Source organism: Pinus tabuliformis, chromosome 6 (assembly GCF_031772625.1).
Source record: "Pinus tabuliformis cultivar Carrire ecotype Pingquan chromosome 6, CPIR1, whole genome shotgun sequence".
Lineage (NCBI taxonomy): Eukaryota > Viridiplantae > Streptophyta > Pinopsida > Pinales > Pinaceae > Pinus > Pinus tabuliformis.
Genome location: NC_142292.1, coordinates 1,495,400,779 through 1,495,422,960, shown reverse-complemented (window position 1 = coordinate 1,495,422,960; position 22,182 = coordinate 1,495,400,779). Strand labels below are relative to the sequence as shown.

Sequence of the window (22,182 nt, the reverse complement as noted above, 5' to 3'; positions counted from 1 at the left end):
TTTATTTAACAAGTTTAAGGAGATACTTTTTATTTTCACTTTCTATAATTATTCTTCAATGTATCATTTGGCAATATCATTATCTAGCTTTGAATTTATTGGCAATTTTCTTGTTGATGGGAACTAACATAGAGTTGGGTTTTGCGAGAGTTTTGACTTTTGATTGTATGTCTTTAGTGGTTATTTTAGTAATGTATCTCGAGTAAAATTCCTAGTTCTTATGGGGGCTATTTGTATAATGTATAATTGCTAAAATTCTTAGTGTTTATGGGGTAGATTGTGAGGCACTATACCAAGGATATAAATATTAAATGTAATTTAAACTTTCTTCTTTAGATAAATACATTACGGGGTTGTTTTTTAGGAAAATGAAAGGATTTGTTTAACAATTAAATTTATCTAAATCCTTTATAAATTGATGAAAGTTTTAGATCAATTAAAATTCAAATTTTTAATGTCGATAATTTTGAGAATGCAAGGAAAACTCGCTAAACAATTAGATGAATTCACTAATATAAGTTAAGAAAAATATTTATAAGTGTGAAAGGACATTAACCTCATTCTTTTTCTAATATTAAGGAAATTAGAAGGCCATCGTTGAACCCTAGTGAATGGTTCGGACGGTGGATCTTCAGCTGACAATGCACGACGACAGGATTGGAGAGGCTCCTCCCCCTCCTCCCAACAACGAATTCGCACGCTTTGAAGCCCTTGTGGCAGGGCTCCAAAATAAGTTTCCTTCAAAAGGTCAACAGTCAAAATTTGTGAAATGGGCAGAGAATATCCCATCGATCTTGTTGTCATTTGTATGATGCATACCTACTTTGTCCTACTCGGATTGGGCCTTGATCAACAAGTTTACCAAATTGTGGTCATCCCCGAAATTGATGGAGCAATGGATCGACAAGGACTGGAAACCTAAGATGAAAGGAAACATTGCTCTCTTCGTTGTTGGAAATGGATTCTTCACTTTACTGTTTGAACTCAAGAGGATAGAGATGTCGTATTAAAAAATGGTTCGTATTTTTTTGGAAATCAAGGGATGTATCTGAACTCTTGGTCCCTGGATTTTGATCCAGACAAAATCATTCCTACGGCAGTTCTAGTTTGGGTTAAGCTCCCCAGACTAACTCTCTCTTGCTGGAATAATGATTGCCTTAAGGCTATCGGGAATGGATTGGGGAAGTATCTAGATCGCATCAAGCCTAAGGGTCATCAGTTTGCTTGTTCCAAAATTTATGTTGAGGTCGATTTGGAAAAAGGGTTGTCATCATAAACAAATCTGACCCAAGGGCAATGGATCCATCGACAAACCCTGGATTATGAGCAACTCCCTTTCAAATGTCAATCTATCATGAATATGGTCATTTTATGAGAGATTGCAAAAAAATCAATCTGGAATAGGGGAAAAGGCAACATTGACGCAAGAAGAACATTGGAAAACTCAGAGAAAAGAGGGGTCTAAAGGCAAAGGAGCTACAAATCTGAACCTTCACGATCAAATCAATAACACAGCTACAACTTCATCAAATCCCTTCGAACCTCTACAAAACCTGGAAGATTAGGAAGCCCCACTGCAGGAAGCAGCGCCACCTCAAGCAAACGAAGTAATTTCTATAGTATCTTAATCAAAACATCCAATCATTAATTTGGAAGCAAATCTCATTCCTAAAGACAAGGAGCACCCCTCGGCCTAAAACAATCAAAATTCTTCAGTTTTAGAACAAGTTGGAAATTATGTAGGGACTAATGGGTAGAATATGAGTAGTACATCCACAATTCCAAAGGAACCAAAGGCAAGCACTAGAAATTTTTGACTAGACAAGCAAAGAAAAATATGAATGTGAGAGATGACAAAAGCACCCAAGAAACGAGAAGCTCCAAAAGAGGATCGGGAAGATATTAAAACAAGGAAGTTATAGAGGCAGAAGTAGAATTGAACAAAAAGCTTGAAAGTCAACCTCAAATCTGTTAGGGTCCCACCCTAACCCCCTTATTTATGTAATGGGATCACGTCATAGTCAAGAGTCAATAAAGCCCATATTAATAATTGTAAGTGGTTAATCCGCAATTAATGACGGGACCACAGTTAGTTGCAAATGGGTCGTAGTATTAGATAGATGGTATTAATAAAACCCACGGTATTGGCCCGTGGTATTGCATGCATGAGTCATATATAAAGGATAGAGACTCCCTGCGAGGAGCATCGTGTCTTATTTTGTAATCGAGCTCTACTCTATTGGAGGTTGCCCCCTCGAAGAGGCAAGTGAACATTACTCTCTGAATAATAAAATCATTGCTATTCTGTGTTATGGGTATCTTTTCTTCGCATATTCTGTATTTGGGTATCATTTTGCAGGTTAAGAGCATAACAAGTGGTATCAGAGCACTTTCCAGGGCCGGTGGGATCTCCATTTCTTAGCAAAAAAAAATTTGGCTAGAGACAGTTCTGGTGTCTTTAAACCACGGGATCTGTCGTTGAGCGCATAAACCTGCGGATTTGGGGAGGCATGCACGCAGGAAATACAAGAGGTGGTCACGTCTGTTGGACTCCCTTGTAACCCCTGTGGGTACCCCTTCGAGTAGTAGCGCATTAGACAGAACCGCGCACGGACTGTCTTCCACGTACCCTCTGGGTATATCGGAAGCCCCCTAGGCTCCCTTGAAACCTCGCCATAGATAAACCATCGGTCGTCTTGCGGCTACAGTACACCGAGAACAGCACTCGGAGAGATTACTCGCCCGTACGATAGGGTAGTCGGGTTGTACGGCTAAGGGTACGGTCGATCCTCCTTAGTTAGAGCCCTGAAACATTGGGCCGAGTACTACTGCCAGACCCTTATGTATATTGCGATCTGTAGCACCTGACACTCCTCAAGACCATAGTTCCCTTTTCTATCGGGGGATCACACATCATCTCTTCCAGATCCGCTTGTGCAAAGGGGTGCAACAGCAGCAGACATCAGTCCCGTCGTCTCAAGTTCGCAGATCAGCTATTCTGATCTATTAGATCCATAAGATCCGCAGAAGCAGTCTGTTCCACCGCCCAGAGCTATCAGATCTGCCATTCAGATCTCTCAGCTCCACTAGATCGGAGTCGTTCCTATACCGGGGTATAATTTTCGCAGGACTTTTGGCCGCATTGACATTTTGAGGATTTGGCAACTGCAATATTGATAAGGAAGGAGTAAAACTTTATTACGAGTTTTCAAAAAAAAAAAAAAAAACAGAAGTGATCTAGCCCATCAGAATCAGGACGACGAGCTAAGCACGATGGTACCATTCACTTCTTAGTGAAAAAAATTTTTAGGCGGTCCCAATTTAAAAAAAAAAAATCAGGTTGGTGTATGGTAGAAACTAGAGCTCAACCGATGGCCAATGACAGGATGGACAAACTTGAAGAATCAGTGCAAAAACCTCCACATTCAGCTTACCGGACTATGTAGCATCGTCGAGAAAATAGTCCTGAAGGGCAAGGAGCAAGCCCACGAGGAGGAGTATAATGGCAATGAACACAACGAGGGTGAGTCTAGCCACTCTTCTCACGTCTGGCACACCCACCCACCACCTAGTCAGCGACCTCCCAAGTTGGATATGCATAAGTTTGACGGTTCTCACCCATCAGCATGGATAGCACAAATGGAGCAGTATTTCAAACTGAATCACATCTTCGATGATGCGACTCAGCTTATGTTGGGGAGCATGTACTTGGACAATGAAAGGTGGCAATGGTGGGAATGGCATCAACGTTGCACTGGACCTTTTAGGACTTGGACCAAATTCACCAAAGCTCTTCAAGACCGCTTTGACCAGGAATCATCTTTTTTGGGTCGTCTTACTAAGCTCCAACAGACTGGTACAGTGGATGAATATATTACAGCTTTTGAAGCCTTAGCCTTTCGCACTTGGGGTCTCTCAGATGTGTTCTACACGGAATGTTTTATCAGCGGTCTTAAAGAAGCTATCAAAGCCCAAGTCCTACTGCACCACCCTCCCACATGGACGGAGGCTTGCAAGGTAGCTCGTAACGTGGAATGTGCATTAGCAGCCCAATACAGTCGCCTAGATTTCTCAACTAAAGGTCGCCCCCCACAGGCTCACAACACAACTCAAACACTTAAGGTCCAAAAGGTGTCACCTGCGGAAATGGCCGAAAGAAGAAAGCAAGGCCTATGTTACTACTGTGATGAAAAATACTCCCCAGGCCATAAATGCAAGGAGCCCAAATTTTTTCAAATTGATGCCACTGACTACAGCTCAACAGAGGAAGATCCACCACTTGAGGAACATGAGCTGCTAGAAGAAGACAACCAAAAGGACAATGTCTCTGACGAACCAGTTATTTCGTTGCATGCTTTGGCAGGGATTTCTTCCCCTCAAACTCTCAAAATCCGAGGTTTTATTAAACATCGCCCAGTAGTAGTCTTGATTGATAGTGGAAGTACACATAATTTCATCCATCAAAAAGTCACAGAAGCAGTGCATTGTTTTGTACGAGCAGTTTCTAACTTCCAAGTTCAAATTGCGGATGGAGGCACAATGAAATGTGAAGGCCGCTGTGAAAATGTCAAACTTCAAATGGGGGATTATCAGTTGAAAACCCACATGTTTTCCATACACATGGGGGGTTGCGACATTGTCCTCGGCGCTGAATGGCTCCGCACTCTTGGGCCAATCACAATGGATTTCCAGGAGTTATATATGATTTTTAAGCAGAACAACTACACACATACCCTCCGTGGACTCCAGGCGGGAGCCCCCTCTATCATCAGCTCGCATAGGATGGAAAAATTGTTAAAAAAAGGCAATCATGGAGTTGTAGCTCAATTTAATGCCATCCAGGCAGTCGAAACCAAGCCTCTACCAATTCATCCTGAGATGCAACAGATTTTAAATAACCATCTGCCGGTCTTTGACAAGCCTCATGAGCTTCCACCCTCGCGAGGGGAACATGATCATAGCATCACATTGGTTCCAGGGGCCCAACCCCCAAATGTGCGCCCATACAGATATCCGTTCACCCAAAAGAATGAAATAGAAAAAATAATCAAGGAACTTTTGGAAGCAGGTGTCATTCGTCCCAGCATTAGTCCTTATTCATCCCCAGTGGTCATGGTGCTCAAGAAAGACGGGGAGTGGCGGATGTGTCCCGACTTCAGGGCCCTCAATAAGTTGACAGTCAAAGATAAATTTCCCATCTCGGTGGTTGATGATTTGCTGGATGAACTCAATGGGGCTCAATTCTTCACTAAGCTGGATCTTCGCTCAGGCTACCACCAAATTCGCATGAAGGAAGTTGACATTCCCAAGACTGCTTTCAGAACTCGTGAAGGCCATTATGAATTCCTGGTCATGCCATTTGGTCTTTGTAATGCCCCCTCTACTTTTCAGAGCCTTATGAACCACATTCTCAAACTATATCTCAGGAAATTTGTCCGTGTCTTCTTCGATGACATCCTCATCTATAGTTGCACTTCGGCCGCACATCTTCAGCATGTAGATCTACTCTTGCAACTGCTCCGCAAGCATAAATTATTTGTCAAGATGTCCAAGTGTTCGTTTGGCATGGCAGAAGTAGAATATTTGGGCCACATTGTGGGGCGTGAAGGTGTCAAGGTGGACCCCAAAAAGATCCAGGCAATGCAGGAATGGCCTCAACCTAAGACCTTGAAGAGCTTGAGAGGATTTTTGGGTCTCACAGGCTATTATCGTAAATTTGTCCGCAACTATGGTCGCATAGCGAAGCCCCTCACCCAACTCCTAAAGAAAAATTCATTCTTCTGGAATGAGGAAGCACAACAGGCCTTTACAGCTCTAAAAAATGCCATGTGTTCCACTCCAGTCTTAGCACTACCTGACTTCACCAAATCTTTTGTCATTGAATGTGATGCTTCAGGTACAGGTATTGGGGCGGTCTTAATGTAGGAAGGGCAACCTTTGGCCTTCACAAGCCAACAACTAAGTGGGAGGAATCTGGGCCAATCTACCTACGAGAAGGAAATGATGGCCATCTTACATGCAGTTGAGACCTGGCGACCTTACTTATTGGGGCGACGTTTTCAAATCCGCACAGATCATCACAGTCTTAAATATTTTTTGGAGCAATGCCTATCCTCCCCACAACAAAATAAATGGCTCGCCAAAATGCTGGGATATGATTATGAGATCATTTACAAGAAAGGGAAAGACAATAGTGTAGCAGATGCATTATCTCGCCAATTTGAGGAGGAAAGTACTCTGCTAGCAATTTCCCTCCCCATTCCAGAATGGATTGAAGAGGCTCGCAGGGAATGGTTTTCACACCCCAGGCTCTCCCAACTCATTTCTCAATTGTAGGTAGATCCAAATTCCACCAAGGGCTACTCGTGGCAGGATGATATTCTTCGCTACAAGGACAGAGTCGTAATATCACCAACATCCACCCTCAAAAGTCGCATTTTGGCAGAATTCCACTCATCTCCCATTGCAAGACATTCGGGCTTTCAGAAGACGTATGCTCGCACTAGAAGATCATTTTTTTGGACAGGCATGAAAAAGGACATCCTTACTTTCGTAGCAGAATGCGATGTCTGTCAACGCCACAAAGGGGAAACCGTCAACACACCAGGCACATTACAACCATTGCCCATTCCGGCATCAATTTGGACGGAGGTTTCTATGGATTTCATTACAGGTCTTCCAAAGTCAGGGAACAAGTCAGTCATCATGGTGGTTGTGGACCGACTGTCGAAGTATGCTCATTTCTGCACCCTACCACACCCGTTTACACCAACTTTGGTCGCTCAATCTTTCATGGATCAGATCTTCAAATTGCATGGCATGCCCACTTCTATTGTGTCCGATCGCGACCCAATCTTCACCAGTAATTTTTGGCAGGAACTCTTCAGGATACAAGGCACTAAACTAAAACTCAGTACTTCCTATCATCCGCAAACAGATGGTCAAACCGAAGCCATTAACAAATGTCTAGAAACCTACCTTAGGTGTTTCACTTCAGAAAAGTAACACCTTTGGGTACAGTGGTTACCTCGGGCTGAATGGTGGTATAACACCAAATATCATGCCACCACCAAAATGACTCCCTATGAAGCAGTATATGGTCAACTCCCGCCTTCACCTACTTCGTATCTCAAGGGGTGCTCAAAAGTCCAAGCAGTGGATCAACTCCTACAACACCGCGCAACCATGCTCGCCCATCTTCGAGAGAATCTTCATCAAGCTCAGAATCGCATGAAGCAACAGGTAGATCAGCATCGCTCAAAGCGCCAATTTCAAGAAGGGGATCAGGTCTTTTTACGGCTACAACCATATAAGCAAACATCACTCAAAGACAAGGGGTGTCAGGAACTATCTCCCAAATTTTACGGACCATATCAAGTACTTCAGCGCATTAGAGAAGTGGCTTACAAGTTGGCCTTGCCACCTACTACAAAAATCCATCCAGTTTTCCATGTCTCATGCCTCAAGAAAGTGATTGGGAACAATTGCAGAATTCAGACCAGTTTACCTGAATTAGACAAAGAAGGGTCCTTCTGGCTTCAACCCGAACAGGTCCTAGACACACGAGACAAGCAACTGCGCGACCGCATGATTAAGGAAGTCCTCGTCAAATGGAAAGACACCTCTCCGGAAGATGCAACTTGGGAACCAGCCACTATTCTTCAGCAGTTTCCGTAGCTTCAGCCTTGAGGACAAGGCTTGTCTTAAGGGGGAGGGCATGTTAGGGTCCCACCCTAACCCCCTTATTTATGTAATGGGATCACGTCATAGTCAAGAGTCAATAAAGCCCATATTAATAATTGTAAGTGGTTAATCCGCAATTAATGACGGGACCACAGTTAGTTGCAAATGGGCCGTAGTATTAGATAGATGGTATTAATAAAACCCACGGTATTGGCCCGTGGTATTGCATGTATGAGTCTTATATAAAGGATAGAGACTCCCTGCGAGGAGCATCGTGTCTTATTTTGTAATCGAGCTCTGCTCTATTGGAGGTTGCCCCCTCGAAGAGGCAAGTGAACATTACTCTCTGAATAATAAAATCATTGCTATTCTGTGTTCTGGGTATCTTTTCTTCGCATATTTTGTATTTGGGTATCATTTTGCAGGTTAAGAGCATAACAAAATCTCTGAGGCCTTCAAGTTAGCTCTCGGTAATTCTTTTAAATTAGTAAATATTCTTAGATGAAATGTAAATGCATATGGATTTTGGGTGTCTGGAGAATTTATAGTTGGAATGGGGACTCATAATTTGGAAATATGGGATAATTGCTTGAAAGATTGGATTGAGCCTTCATACTTAATATCAATCCAGCAAGAAACATTGATTTTTTTTTATTTTTTTTGTAACAGTACTAGGTCGAATCCTAATCTTTCCTTTTTTAATAAAATTTCATAACCATTTCTCTTTATATATATATATATAAATTAAGATCATTTAATTCAATAAATTGATGAGAAATTATTGTAAGTAATTTAGTTTTGATTTTTTATACATTTTTCGATAATCACATAAAAATTGTTAAAACAATACGTTTAAGATGTTTCAATATAATATTTGTTAAAATGTGGATGAAATGTATTAAAAAATTATGTTGTGCTTTTCATTAAGGGTTTGATACCAAATCACTTCAATAGTTAACATTTATTTAATAATATATAACTCTTTGAATATGTCAAGGGTGAATTGATGAATTTTTACGCCGTAAGGCGTTTCCCTCTAAAATAAACTCTCCAAACTGCTGTCGTGTCAAAATATGTGCCATTCGATTTGGTTGTTAGACGATCGAGTAATCCTTAACCGTTGATTTCAATTGCGCAATGCCAGGCGCCAGGCTCCATACGAACCGTCAACCGTCTTTCAACAAGATAGGTTGCGGTGAGCACAGACGAGAAGGAGGCGCCTGGGGAGGCCAGACATCGTGGTGGTGTGGAGGGAGAGACATTAGTATTCGCAGAACCACAAAATCGATGGCCACGCACAGCCAAATAATCAAGCAAGACCGTCATCCCGTCTGGCTTGCCGATGCGCTGATTCTTTCAGCCGTTGCATACAGCGACAATCCTCGGCAGGAACTTGAAACACTGAACCGTAAAATTTACCCTATCATCGCCGAGTCCAAAACTACTTACTTGGTCTTTGTATGTTTTTTAGAGCAGGTAGCCATGGCAGCCATCGGGAACCCAATTGCTGGATTAGTGCCTGATCCTGAACCTGAACGCGAGACAGGTATGTTGGACCTGCCAGAGAGTTGTATACTGGTCATTTTCTCCTTGACTATGCCGTGCGACATTGGCAGATTGTCAGTTGTCTCCAAGCTCTTCAATTCTGTGGCCTATTCGGGCGATCTGTGGAACAAATCCCTTCTTAAAATATGCCACCAGATCGTATCCAGGGCTGACCCCCCTGTCCCAGCTTCAATGGTAAAACTGTGCGCTCGCCTCGTCGATCCAATTCTCATAGATGGGGGCACAAAGGTATTTATATATCACTTATTCTCAGGGTTTTGGTTGTCATATTTGGGAAAACGCCGTTCATCAACTCATTAATAATTCATATTCATATGTTTTTGTTCTGCTGGAACAACAATAGATGGCCTGGCTGGAAGGATCCCCAGCGAAATTGGGTTACATGTGACTCCAGGTTTGATTATCAATCTTCTTCTTTTTATTTTTCAATTTGTTTGTTTAAGGGTCTCCTTCTCTTGTTGGTTTTGAGGTCACGGTATTCTGTGATGGCTTCTCATGGAGTTATCTGGTTCAAAAATCATATGCAGGCAGCTATTGGCTTTAGAGCATGACGATGATTTGGAGTTCTTTGGGGCTAATTTTTTGGTCGACCCCATATTGTATTTTCCGAAAACGAGGCTCAGGAATGCCTACATTGCTCTACAGGTATGGAGGATTGCGTGTGTTCAAAGCGATCCTTCTAATGTAAGTGGAAGCTGGGTGGGAGTCAATTTTTGCACAGTTGTGTCTTTCGCCTTTGGACCAATGTTGTGGTTGGGGTTTATCTGAATCATGCTGAGATTACTGGATATGCCTTTGGATCAATGTTGTGGTTGGGGTTTATCTGAATCACGATTCATGCGGAGATCACTGGATATTTCCCTGGGGAGCTTAGGTTTGGGCTATGATCTATCAAAGGTCAGATGCCCAGGCGGTAAGAGACTCTGAGAAAGCCAAATGAACGCCTAATGAGTACCTTCCTCTTGATGTATTGAATACCCTCTTCGCTTTGGGTCTTCCTGTTGATTGCACTTGCAGGGAAGTTGCACACATTTTGTCTTTGCTTAGCCTTCTGTGGCAGGTTGAAGATTTTATGTAGACTTTTATAGGTCACTTGATTCTTTTTAGAATTTGGTCCTACTTTATTCATTTAGAGTTTTGGTCATACTTTCGGTTAGCAGTTTTTAGTCTTTACAGGACTCTGGTGTTTGTATTCGTTTGAAGTCTTTGTTGTGCAAACAAAACAATGACACGTGGGAAAAACAAGGTATAATATAAGTTTCTTTGCGTTCGAAATTCCACCATAAATTCGTGTGTCGTTTGTGGCATATTGCGGTGAAGGAGAATTATAAATATTGATTTACCATTATATGTCCATGGTAAACTTCCCTAACCTATGGTTGATCTTGTTTCACAACTGTTAGATAAGGATGTGAGAGCAATATCGTCTCCATGCTGTACAAAGAGATTGGTCAACACAGGCTTCTTTAGTTATCTGGATGTATGTTTCAATTGCCTCGTAAGGAACGAAGGAACCGTCTCTGAGTGTTGGGGTTGCTTCTCGAAGTAGTGAGGGGCTGAACCGTGCTTTCCTTTGGTCTGTGTCTCAGTCAAAAATACTTTGTAAGTGATTTTGAAACTTTTGTAACGACATCTTACAATATTCCCGTAGCTAAAATTCATTTGATTGAGCTGAAAATTGCGCATGACTTAGCATCATCCCAATGCATAAAATTTAGTTGAGATCGAGAAAATAACCGGTGGCTTCGTAACGCAAATTGGCAGAGGAGGATTTGAGCGTCTACGCCATGCATGTCTCTATGCCATCTAAGTACTGTCAAAAACATCGAAACAAGGAGAGCAGGAACCCTCAACAGAGGCATATATTATTGCTTGAGAGGTATATATAATTGCTTGATTGATTAAGGTCTCATGTTTTCATATATAAAAAACAAAAAATTGTCATTAAAAATAAAATGTCAAAAAAAAATTTGTCGTAAAAATTAAATGGTTTGATCTCTCTTTGGGCAGTTTTGGAAAAATGTGTGAAAACAAAACAGTGACACGTGGGAAAAACAAGGTATAATATAAGTTTCTTTGCGTTCGAAATTCCACCATAAATTCGTGTGTCGTTTGTGGCATATTGCGGTGAAGGAGAATTATAAATATTGATTTACCATTATATGTCCATGGTAAACTTCCCTGTGATGCTCTATTATGTCCAACCTTGTGTTTGATAGGAAAAAACAATTTCTAAATCACTATATGTCCACTCGTTTTAACTAACAATCTTGTTATTGAACAGGACCAAATGTTTTATAGAAGTGACCGACTCAAAAACAAGACTCAACATTCCATTGAATGCAAACCATGAATTAGAGTATCTATAATAACTGGGAGAGAACTGGTGGATACAAATGTCTCTGAGCTGAGGAAAAATAGTCATATCCTCTCGTATGTAAGCTTTGTTCATGTAAATATATTCATATTTGTGGGTATGAAGATATTGGAGAACTAGAAATGTAATGGTGTTTTGGATTTTGAATTTTATCTCTCGGGGAGATAAATGATTTTGTTAGTAAATATTGAAATCTTTTGGGATGAATAAGTGGTAAAATAGGTCAATATGAGCACAGTGTGGAAACTAGCGGAGTTGGCCATGCTGGGAATAAAAATCCAACACAATGAAAAACAAGCAACGAATGAAGTTATAAGTGAATTGAAAAACAACAACCGAATGAAATACAAACAACGAATGAAGTTGTAAGTGAATTGAAGAAAAGACATTTGATTTATTAGGGAAACTAATTCACTGGATCACAAATCTGTCCATGATCAAATCTTTTATGTGGCTCTAGCATCATACTAGACTAACAACTCATCTCCAAAGTATCTATATTCTCAAACTTATATCACCTACTTACATAGGTTGGGTTTCTATGGTCATAAAATATTCACTCTTTATCCTGAGAATATAAGATTTGTGAGAATCTCACAACAACCTTTAACTAACACAGTTTCATCCCGTATGACATCACTGGAGGCCGAAAGCAATTGAGCCTTTTTATCCCATCAATGCAACTTTTTAAATCCCCAAATACCTGAATATCTTTGATGTTGAGCCACTGAAACAAGTATAAAAAACCCGAGATGCAATAATTTTTGCCCAGTTATTAGTACCCTACCACCTTAAAAACATGTTTATGTTGTATATATGGCCGTAGTACCAGCTGAGATATGTCAAAATAATAATATGGTATAAGAACTCTTATAAAGGTTCATAGTTGTGTGTATGAAAGATATATAATTTATCAGTTCTGTTGAACATATAAAAACCAGTCACAAAGTTTATAATATAGAGAAAATAAGATTGTCCTCCTGATAATCTGCAATCAAAGAAAAAGCATGTAAATTGCTTTGAAGAAAAACTGACTTTATTACATTCTTTGAAGAAAAACTGATTTTATTACATTGTTCCGAGAATTGTTGATCCTTTTGTTTAAATAGCCTTGCTTTGCCTTTGTCCATTTGAATTGGATGCGGAGGAATTGTTTGGATGGCCAAAAGTGGTAGGAATCTGGGCAAAATAATTTCAAAAAATCTTGTAGATGCAGTGTTTGAATTTTATTTTTGATAGTAGAAATAGATTCAGCACCATCAGTAGAAATAGATTCAGCACCATCAAAAACATCTAGGACACTTAAAATTTTGAAATTTAACAACTATAACTTGGATTTACAAAAATCTTTACCACATATTTTCTAAATATAACCTAAATTTCCATAACAATCCAGACAATTCCTCAGCTAGTTAAACTATGGCATTTAGATTTGTTCTTACACAATTCATGGATCCTTTGATTCTATGCATGTGATGAAAACTGATAGGAGAGGCATGAGATTTGAAATCATATTTTGATATATTGATAACAAGGTGTAGTTTCTTATTTCAAATGTTCCACTAATCAATCTATAATAAGTTTGGAATTTCTAGGTGATATTTTTTTCCTTTGCCATTAGGATATTTAGAGAAAATAATTGTGGATAATTGTTTCACACTGTGTCTATATTTACACAGAATAAAAATTGGAGTATGAATTGTTTATAAAAATTTAGCCTCCCATCCATCCTTTTGATGTGTCTCGTCACGCGGCTCTATTTTCTGTTTTACTTTACATATTTATTGCCTAGCATATTTATTTCTTTACATATTTACGTCGTAAGGCGTTTCCCTCTGAAATGAACTCTCCAAACTGTTGTCGTGTCAAAATATGTGCCATTCGATTTGGTTGTTAGATGATCGGGTAATCATTAACCATTGATTTGAATTGAGCAATGCCAGGCGCGACGGTCCATACGAACCGTCAACCGTCTTTCACATGCTGCAGGCAACGATAGCAAAACTCGCCGTATTCTGTGCCTGCCAGGAGAAAAAGAGAGGCTCAGACTCTTCAAATCCGACCTCCGCCAAGAGGGAAGCTTCCATGCTGCCGTTGAGGGTTGTGAGTACATTTGTCATTTGGAAACTATAATGGATTTCGCCATTGAAGCACAGGTATTTTTTAACAACCACCCGAATGCACAACTTCCGGAAACAACGAATTTATTACTGGATTTTGACCCCTTTTTTGGATATAAATTTTCCCTTTTAATGTACTTTTTCTTCAAACACAGATGAATGTTATCGAAGCTGAGGTGAATGGTACTCTTGATATTTTGAGGACTTGCAGTCAGGCAAAGTCTGTGAGGCGTGTAATTTACACATCATCCATAACTGCAGCCTCGCCACTTAATGATGATGGCGAATTCAGGGACTGCCTCGATGAATCTTGCTGGACCCCAATCGATATCATGAGACGTGAAAAGCCTATTTTCTGGGTAAGTTCGTTGTTACTACTCACTTCAAAGATTTGTATTAAAAGATCTGTAAGTTTATCTTAACTTCAAATATAATCAATCTAGATTTATTAGGGTTAGGGTCCAGAAGATCAAATTTATGAGTTGTAAAGTTGCATGCTCATAATAGATTTAGAATTAGATAAATCTAATCAATCTGGATTTATTAGGGTTAGGTTGTAGAGGATCAAATTTATGAGTTGTAAAATTGTATGCTCATAATAGATTTAGAATTAGATAAATGTAGACCGGTTTTAAAAAGTGATGAAATCCCAAATAATTTTCATATTCCACTATAAAATGAGCTTCTTAACACAATCTCTTACCCAACACAATCATTATTTTGACTCGACTGTAAAATGAGCTTCTCAACCATTATTTTGAAATTAATTTGAAATGCAAATCTCTTGATATTTAGAAAAATGTAATTTACATTTTTATCTTGTCACACGTATGGTATGCGTTCATTAGATATTTGATCTTATTTTTGTAAATTTTCATGGCTTGGTGTTTCTCTTATGGATTGTTTTATTTCATTGAGTTTAGGTTGATTATGGATTCTCTGTATCTCATGGGTATAAGCATAGTTTTGTTACATATCAATAAGATACATGAAATCTGAAATCAATATATAAATGTTCATTTCATCTAATCTTATATTAAAGTCGCATCTCTGTATCAATGTTGAACATTTTGATTCTCAGTATCCAATGGGTAAGAGCATAATTTTCAGATCTGCCATTAACAGAAAAATGCCCATTTTTCCTGTTCTTATATTAATGTTCACATCTCTCAGGCAACGCTGAACATTTTGAATGGTTAAGGGAGCTTCATGATATCATGGGTTCCATTTTATTAGTCCACACTGAGGATGCTTGTAATGCTCACATATTCTTGATGGAGCATCCCTCTGCGAGAGGTCGATATATATATGTTCAACAGTCCGTGCTACCAGCATTTTTCCAAGGAAAATAACCTTGCAAATTGAAACCCAACGACACCCTCTATGAAGAAACCAAAAACACCAGAAACCCTTGTCTTCTCGTCAAATCTACCAAAATATTCATATAACCGTAAGTAATTTCAATACTCTTCCACAAGAATCCTCAGCAAACATATCAGTCTTCAACAGTCCAAAGGTGAGAAATCTCTTCAAAGATGACTTATTGCTTTGGCTCACTGTTTCCAATAATCCATCTTTCACAATCTTAGAAATGAACTGTGTATGCAAATAGCCACGCTTACAAAGATAGAATTAGGTAGAAATGAGGGTGATGAATATGCAATATACAACCAATCAATAGGATGCTCATTGCTATCATTGTTACAGTCACACATAAGTCAATGTCATGCAACCAGTGTTACTCTTACAGCATCAACAAATCGTCAAGGATTTGTCACACAAGGTTTCTGTCCTGTGTCAAGGTCTTTAGCTATTAGTGATACTGGTGAAGCTTCAGACCTAGGATCACAACTTGAAGAGAAGAAACAGGTAGAGCCTCCTAATATGAACATAAATATCACAGATACCCAAAGAAAAGCTCGGTCTTCTCAAGTAATGGTGCTTCTGAGTTTGCTACTGAGGCATGACAACACAAAGTTGTACATTGCTTCCTTTCTATTTTTTGAGGGGAAATGTACACTATGAGTAGCCACTTGTGATATTAAAACAGTGAGCTCTGAGGTCAATATAATGCTCAGACTTATTGAGAAACAAGAGCTGGAGATATTCAATAGAAAAAGATGGAGATGGGTGTTTCAATGGACAATCTGCTTCAAACAATTTCAGATCACGGAATCAGGAATCGATTTCAATTATTATGCCTCTATATAATTCATTCTCTGATGAAGGATTCATGGTGGAAGGAACTTGAAAAAAACTCGTTCCTCAGATTTTGGCAAAGATGATTAGATTTCAGAAATGACAAATCAAACATCCATAACCATCAGTGTTGTTAGATTTATCACCAGCAAAATCTAACACTGAAAATTCAAATTCACCAAAGAGTATTTCAGAGGAAAATCATCGTGATGATTGAGTAATATGGAGAACAACTACAGATCCATGCTACGAGCATTTTTCCAGGGAAAATAATCTTGCAAATTGAAACCCAACGACACCCTTTATGAAGAAACCAAAAATACTAGAAACCCTTGTCTTCTCGTCTTCCACAGTCCAAAGGTGAGAAATCTCTTCAGAGATGACTTATTGCTTTGGCTCATTGTTTCCAATAATCCATCTTCTACAATCTTAGAAATGAACTGTGTATGCAAATAGCCACGCTTACAAAGATAGAATTAGATAGAAATGATGGTGATGAATATGCAAAGATGTGGTTGATACAGAGATTGCAAACTCAGAGGTTTGCTTTATTTCTGGATGAAGTTTGGAGAGATGGTTCCCAGTTGATGGAAGAAATTTGGTTTCTTGCTGCTAACCCACCACTCCAACTCGAGACTCGTTGTAAGTTCAAGGAATCGCAAAGTCCTGTTAGAAATTGGAGTTGCGGAGACATCTATAATAAGAATGGGGCATTTGGTAGAAGAGGAAAACTGGCAGCTATTTTTTATTCATCCTTTTCGAATTCCATGATTCAGTTGGGGCTTACTCACGAGGTTCTTCTTCGGTTGTCCACACTCAGAGAAAGTGTTCAACCTTCATCCAGTTCTTTGTTCTTGATTGGCATATCTGATTACAAGTTATTTTCTCAGTGATATAGTGATAAAGTAAATTCAAATTAACTCACATGTACAATTTATAGTGTTCTTCCTACCTCTCCTCTCCTTTGGCTATAGCTTTCCCATTGAGCAACTTGGTAGCTTCATAGTCATGAACAACAATTTATATGCAATATTAATTCAATAATTAATAAAAAACAGTGTAAGGCACCCTAAATCAATTTCATTTCTACTACATCTCTACATTTCATTTAGATTTGCCCATTCCATGTCCTGATTGTTCCTCAATTTATGCCTTACGGCGTTTCCTTTGCAACATTTGGTGCAAATGCTAGTTATTATTCACATATTTTTAAAGAGAAATATTATTTGAAACGTATATTAGAATAAACAATACAAAGTTATAAGTGTGTATTCAAACTACGCTAAGTCTATGCCAAGACTAGTCCCAATGTTGGATAGAAATGTGGTCTGCCCACCAATGATTTGCTATTACAAAAATTGTGTGAAACTCACCTCTTAAAATAATTTAATTCCCAAAAAATTAATTATGAATGATCAATTTTTTCTAATAAAAATAAAGTAATTATACGAATAATAATTACTAAATTATATAATTAATATATATATATATCTATATATATATATATATATATATATATATATATATATATATATATATATATATATATATATATATATATATATATATGTGAATAAGAATAAGAAGAGGGAGAAATAGAATTGATCTCTAAGTTAAGAGTAGCTGATAAGGATAAGATCGGGAGAGCTCTGAAACCCTAGAATGAGGGATCCGAATAATGGCAGTCATGACAATCAGATCCAGCTCTGCAACAGCCCACATTGGTTGCAGGAAGTCTTTTTTCGTCCCTAGCCCATCGTCTCCAGCTCGATCTGAGTTAGTTGAATTAAGGCGCTTGGATTCCACGTTTAACAAGGGCACCAGACATTACTTATACGCCCAAAGGAATGCACAAGCCGTTGGCAATGGCTGTCGTGGAGTTGCCACTATGACGGGCACAAGGAAGTGCTTGGTGATAGCATTGCGGAGGAGATCTAGTTTTGAGAATGCGCTCTGTGGCCTCACGTCTCCTCACCAGCGGCAGAGGCATGGCGAAAACTGCCAGGGGCATCAAAAACCCAGATCCAGAGCGAAAAACCATAGATGATTCCTTGGGTGAGACTGATTTTCCCAAATCAGAGATCCTCGTTGCAGATCTGCACTTGAGGAGGTCATTACCGACTAATGACCCATGCTTTTGGGGGTTTCCTCTGTCTAAAGGCGGGGGTTTTCCACAACAGGCAAAATGGGGTGCCATGAAGAAGATTCACGGAGCAATGGTAGTCGCAAGCCATGGGAGGAGGCCAGAGCAGCATACAAGGCCTGATGCTAAGGATTACCTTGGACCAGTACATGGCGATCATCGGTGGGTAACGCTGGTCCATAAACGAAACAACCCAGATCAACAGAGAGCTACAACGATTGCGCAGGAACACCACGAAGTGGCAAACACCCCAACATTGGATCTTGAAGCATCTGCTCTTGAAATGCTCGAAGGTAAACAAAGTACCCTCTTTATCAGATCTATGGAAGGGAACATAGTATGCATCAAGATAGGGAGTTGGGAGGAGATAAAAACACTCAAACAGAGGATACAAGAAAGGATAGGTATCCCACCTTGCAAACAACTCCTGATCTACACAGGAAAAGTATTGCAGGAGGAGCACAAACTAAAAGAATACGACATAGGCAACGACTCAACTATCTACCTTAACACAAGACTCCTCCGGCACAAGCTCAAAAGGACCTGTTTCCTTCAAAGACGCAGTAAAAGGGAAGATGGAACCTCAAGCGCAAATAGAACAACAAGCTACGACCCCTGGTGCCTACATCGTCGAGCAGACAACTCAGAACCCTGCATTAACAATTGTTATACCTGAGGTAAATGAAATACATGATGATTATTTATCTAAAGCAGTGATATGCAGGTTTAATGGGTTTTGGCCCAAACCAGAAGCCCTTCGTCAATGGATTTACTCCATATGGATAGAAAACTGTGATATCCACCTCTGTTCAAAAGGATTTTTTATTGTCAAATTCGACACAGTAAATGACAAGGAATATGCATTGAACGAGGGACCATGGTTCTGGGGTAATGCTGGCCTTTTTATGACATCTTGGTTCCCAGAATTTGACCAAACAACATGGTGGTTTCCAAAATTCCCATGTGGGTAAAGTTATACAACCTACCTCTGCACTTTTGGCACATCAAAGTATTAGCAGGCATTGGCAACGCTTTGGGGAAATTCTTAAAAGTCGACAGTGAGCACCTTTCCAAGGATATCTATACATTTTCCAAGATCTGTGTGGAGGTTGATCTCAGTCAAGGATTACCAAACCACATCCTCTTACTCTACAACGAAAAGCCATGGGCCCAACCACTTGATTATGAAAACACTGCCTTCATATGCCGCATTTGTCGTCAAACTGGTCATCTACAAAGCGCGTGCCCACAAAATAAAAAAACACAGGAAAAGAAGACAACCACCAAAGCTGAAAGGATGGCAGTTTTTAGCCACATTGGCAGATGACATAGAAGAGGAAGAAAACACAAAAACTACCGCAAACAACATATTCCAAGAAGCAGAATATCCAGGAAATAATCCAAAACCCAACGGAAAAAGAACCCTACACAGCCCACAAAATGATGAAAACCAGATTTGGTCTGCAATAGTTCCAAAGACAACCAATCCACAGCAGCAAAGTGAGCAACTCATCCCAGGGCAAGAAATTGGTGGCAGCAAGCGAGCACACTCTACAGAAAGCTCAGATTCTGAAAAAGAAACCCCAGCTGCCACAAATGAAGCACAAATGTCTATTGTAACAGCCACACCCAACAATGAAGGTTGGCGAAAAGTGGAAAAAAAAGAAAGGTGGGAAAGCATAGATAGACAGTAAATTATTTTTTTAGATCCTGTTCGATTAGGACAAGTTTTGATAAAGCATATGCTATTTAAGCATCTACAACATGTAATTTTACTCAATATGAATAAAATTATGATTTTTCCATTGGAAAAATATATATATAGATATATACATATATATACCATGATTCCCTAGAATATTGGTATTTAAAACAACTTTTTCAATGGTGGATATAAAAGAAAACGCAAATCTCTAAATAATGATAGTTGCATACAAAGCTCAATAAAAGAATGGAGAGATAGATATGAATCTTGGACATTTGTTTTTTTATAAATTAATATATATATATTTTTTTCTGAATATGACTACTTCTATTATCTTTACAAAACAAATATACAAAAAAGATTACAGAGGGCAAGGTTTAAGTGGATTTTCTCAGGCTCCTTGGCCTTGCCCATATTGCAGCACCCAACTTGAGAGAGTTCAAAATTGGGTGGTTCGCTGTACTCCTGCTGACTCTATTACATAACACTGATAGACTGTCCATTGCTGGACTGAACATATGATGCACATAAACATATTTGACACGGACAAAGACATAGAACACTGGACGTATACACTGGACACTTGGACATTTACAAGCGACATTTGGACTGTAAAGCCAACATATGGAAAATGTAACTGAATTGCCCCGGAAAATCCCAAACAAAACATAAATTACCATGACAACATCATTCTTCGTCCATAGACTGGGGCTGCTCTGCAATTCTGCATCCGAAGTGGAGCGTGTTCTCCGAATCCGAGAGCTGAATGATTTTATGAGGACTGTCATTTCTGGCAAGTTCCCTCGGACCGGGCCAAGGAGCAGCACGCACCAAGGTATCAGCTACCGGATCCAGATTGAGGTCGGAGTCTTCCATTTTCTGCTTGCCCTTACACGAACCAGGCGGATGAGTGATTGCTCGTGCCGAGGGGCCAGCGTTTGGATTCGGATTGAGGCCAGGGCGTTCCAATTTCCTCCCTCCCGTGGGACCCGGAACTGACCATCCCATCCCAGGAATGAGCTCGGGCTGAGCCCCACCCCCTTCTTCACCCACGGGAAGGCCGGCAACAGGGGAGTCATCCCCACTGGGATGCTGCCTATGCTGTTGAGGCTCAATGCCATGCTCCACTGCAATTGTCACGATCAGAGAGGAATTGACATGCGGACAGGGGAGGCGATACCTGAGCATGGGAAGCTCTCTGTGACTGTCACCTTCACTTGGGCTGCTCTCCTTATGCCCTCCCACTTCGTCATTGCTATCCTGGAACCAACAAGGCTGAGAGGTGACTTCTATTGAAGAAGAAGGGGAGTGATGGTCATCTCTCGGCGGAGCGCGACCTTGAATTCCTCCCCTCCGGCTACCCATTCGTAACCTGTCTCGCGGCATACTTAAATGCCTTTCAAAGTCTATGCTGTGAACAGTCACCAGAATTAACGCTACTCCCAGTAGCAATAGCGAATTCCACCACCACTCTCGATCTCTGGCCTCAGGAGTCCAATACCTTAATGTGCCCGAGCTCCAGGAATTAGCGTCAAGGACCAGATAGCGATTAGCTTCCAGAACCAGGCTTGAGGGCCTGCACCACGAGCAGGCTTCCAGAGCCCACTTCCAAAACCTACCCCCAATTCCTGAATCCGCCTCTCGAGCCTTATGACAGAGCAAATTCGCCTTACGAACCCATTGACCGAGCAAATTCACCTCTCGAACTGCAAGAATTATCAATAAGACATTCAGCATATAACTCACAGTCTTCCTCCCACAATGTGTCGCAATCTCACATTCTCCCGTTTCCCCCCTCGGCTCTGCATTCACCTTGCGGCTAGCACAGAGGAGGGTCTCTCCACCAGACGCTCCATACTTCCGCAAACCAGCCATACTCCCCCGCTTAAACCTCTCCATCGCTCGACTGCTCACCTGCCTCCCTCGAGCCGAGAGGACAGGCATTAATGTCGTCTCATCTCCGGCCTTCACCACATTAAAACGCCTTAATGCCTTCACCCCATGGTACCACCTTTGCATGTGGTCTTGACACTCGGCCACGTGATGGCCCGTGTCATTCTTTCCGTTTTTAATCACCCGCATCCGGGGAATTAATATATATTAATATTCTAAGGATTATATATATATATATGAACTTTTTCAATGGTGGATATAAAAGAAAACACAAATCTCTAAATAATGGTAGTTGCATATGAAGCTCAATAAAAGGAATAAAAAAAATGAAGAGATAAATATGAATCTTTGACATTTGTTTTTTTTTTTATATAAATTAATATATATTAATACTTTAAGGATTATATATATATATATATATATATAATAAAGAAATTAAGTATAATTTAGTTTTCAAAGTAATATTAAGGATAGTTATTTCTCGCAGTTATTTGTG

General features: G+C 40.0%; 1 protein-coding gene across 1 annotated transcript; it reads left to right on the top strand.

Annotated features, from left to right (window-relative positions):
* Window positions 1-8,872: 8,872 nt before the first annotated feature.
* LOC149264329 (F-box protein PP2-B15-like) lies at window positions 8,873-10,080 on the top strand. Its single transcript, XM_089389518.1, has 3 exons — window positions 8,873-9,477; window positions 9,593-9,643; window positions 9,777-10,080. The coding sequence occupies exons 1-2, from the start codon at window positions 8,971-8,973 to the stop codon at window positions 9,635-9,637; spliced, it is 552 nt and encodes a 183-aa protein (XP_089245644.1). The 5' UTR covers window positions 8,873-8,970; the 3' UTR covers window positions 9,638-9,643; window positions 9,777-10,080.
* The last annotated feature ends 12,102 nt before the right edge of the window (window positions 10,081-22,182 follow it).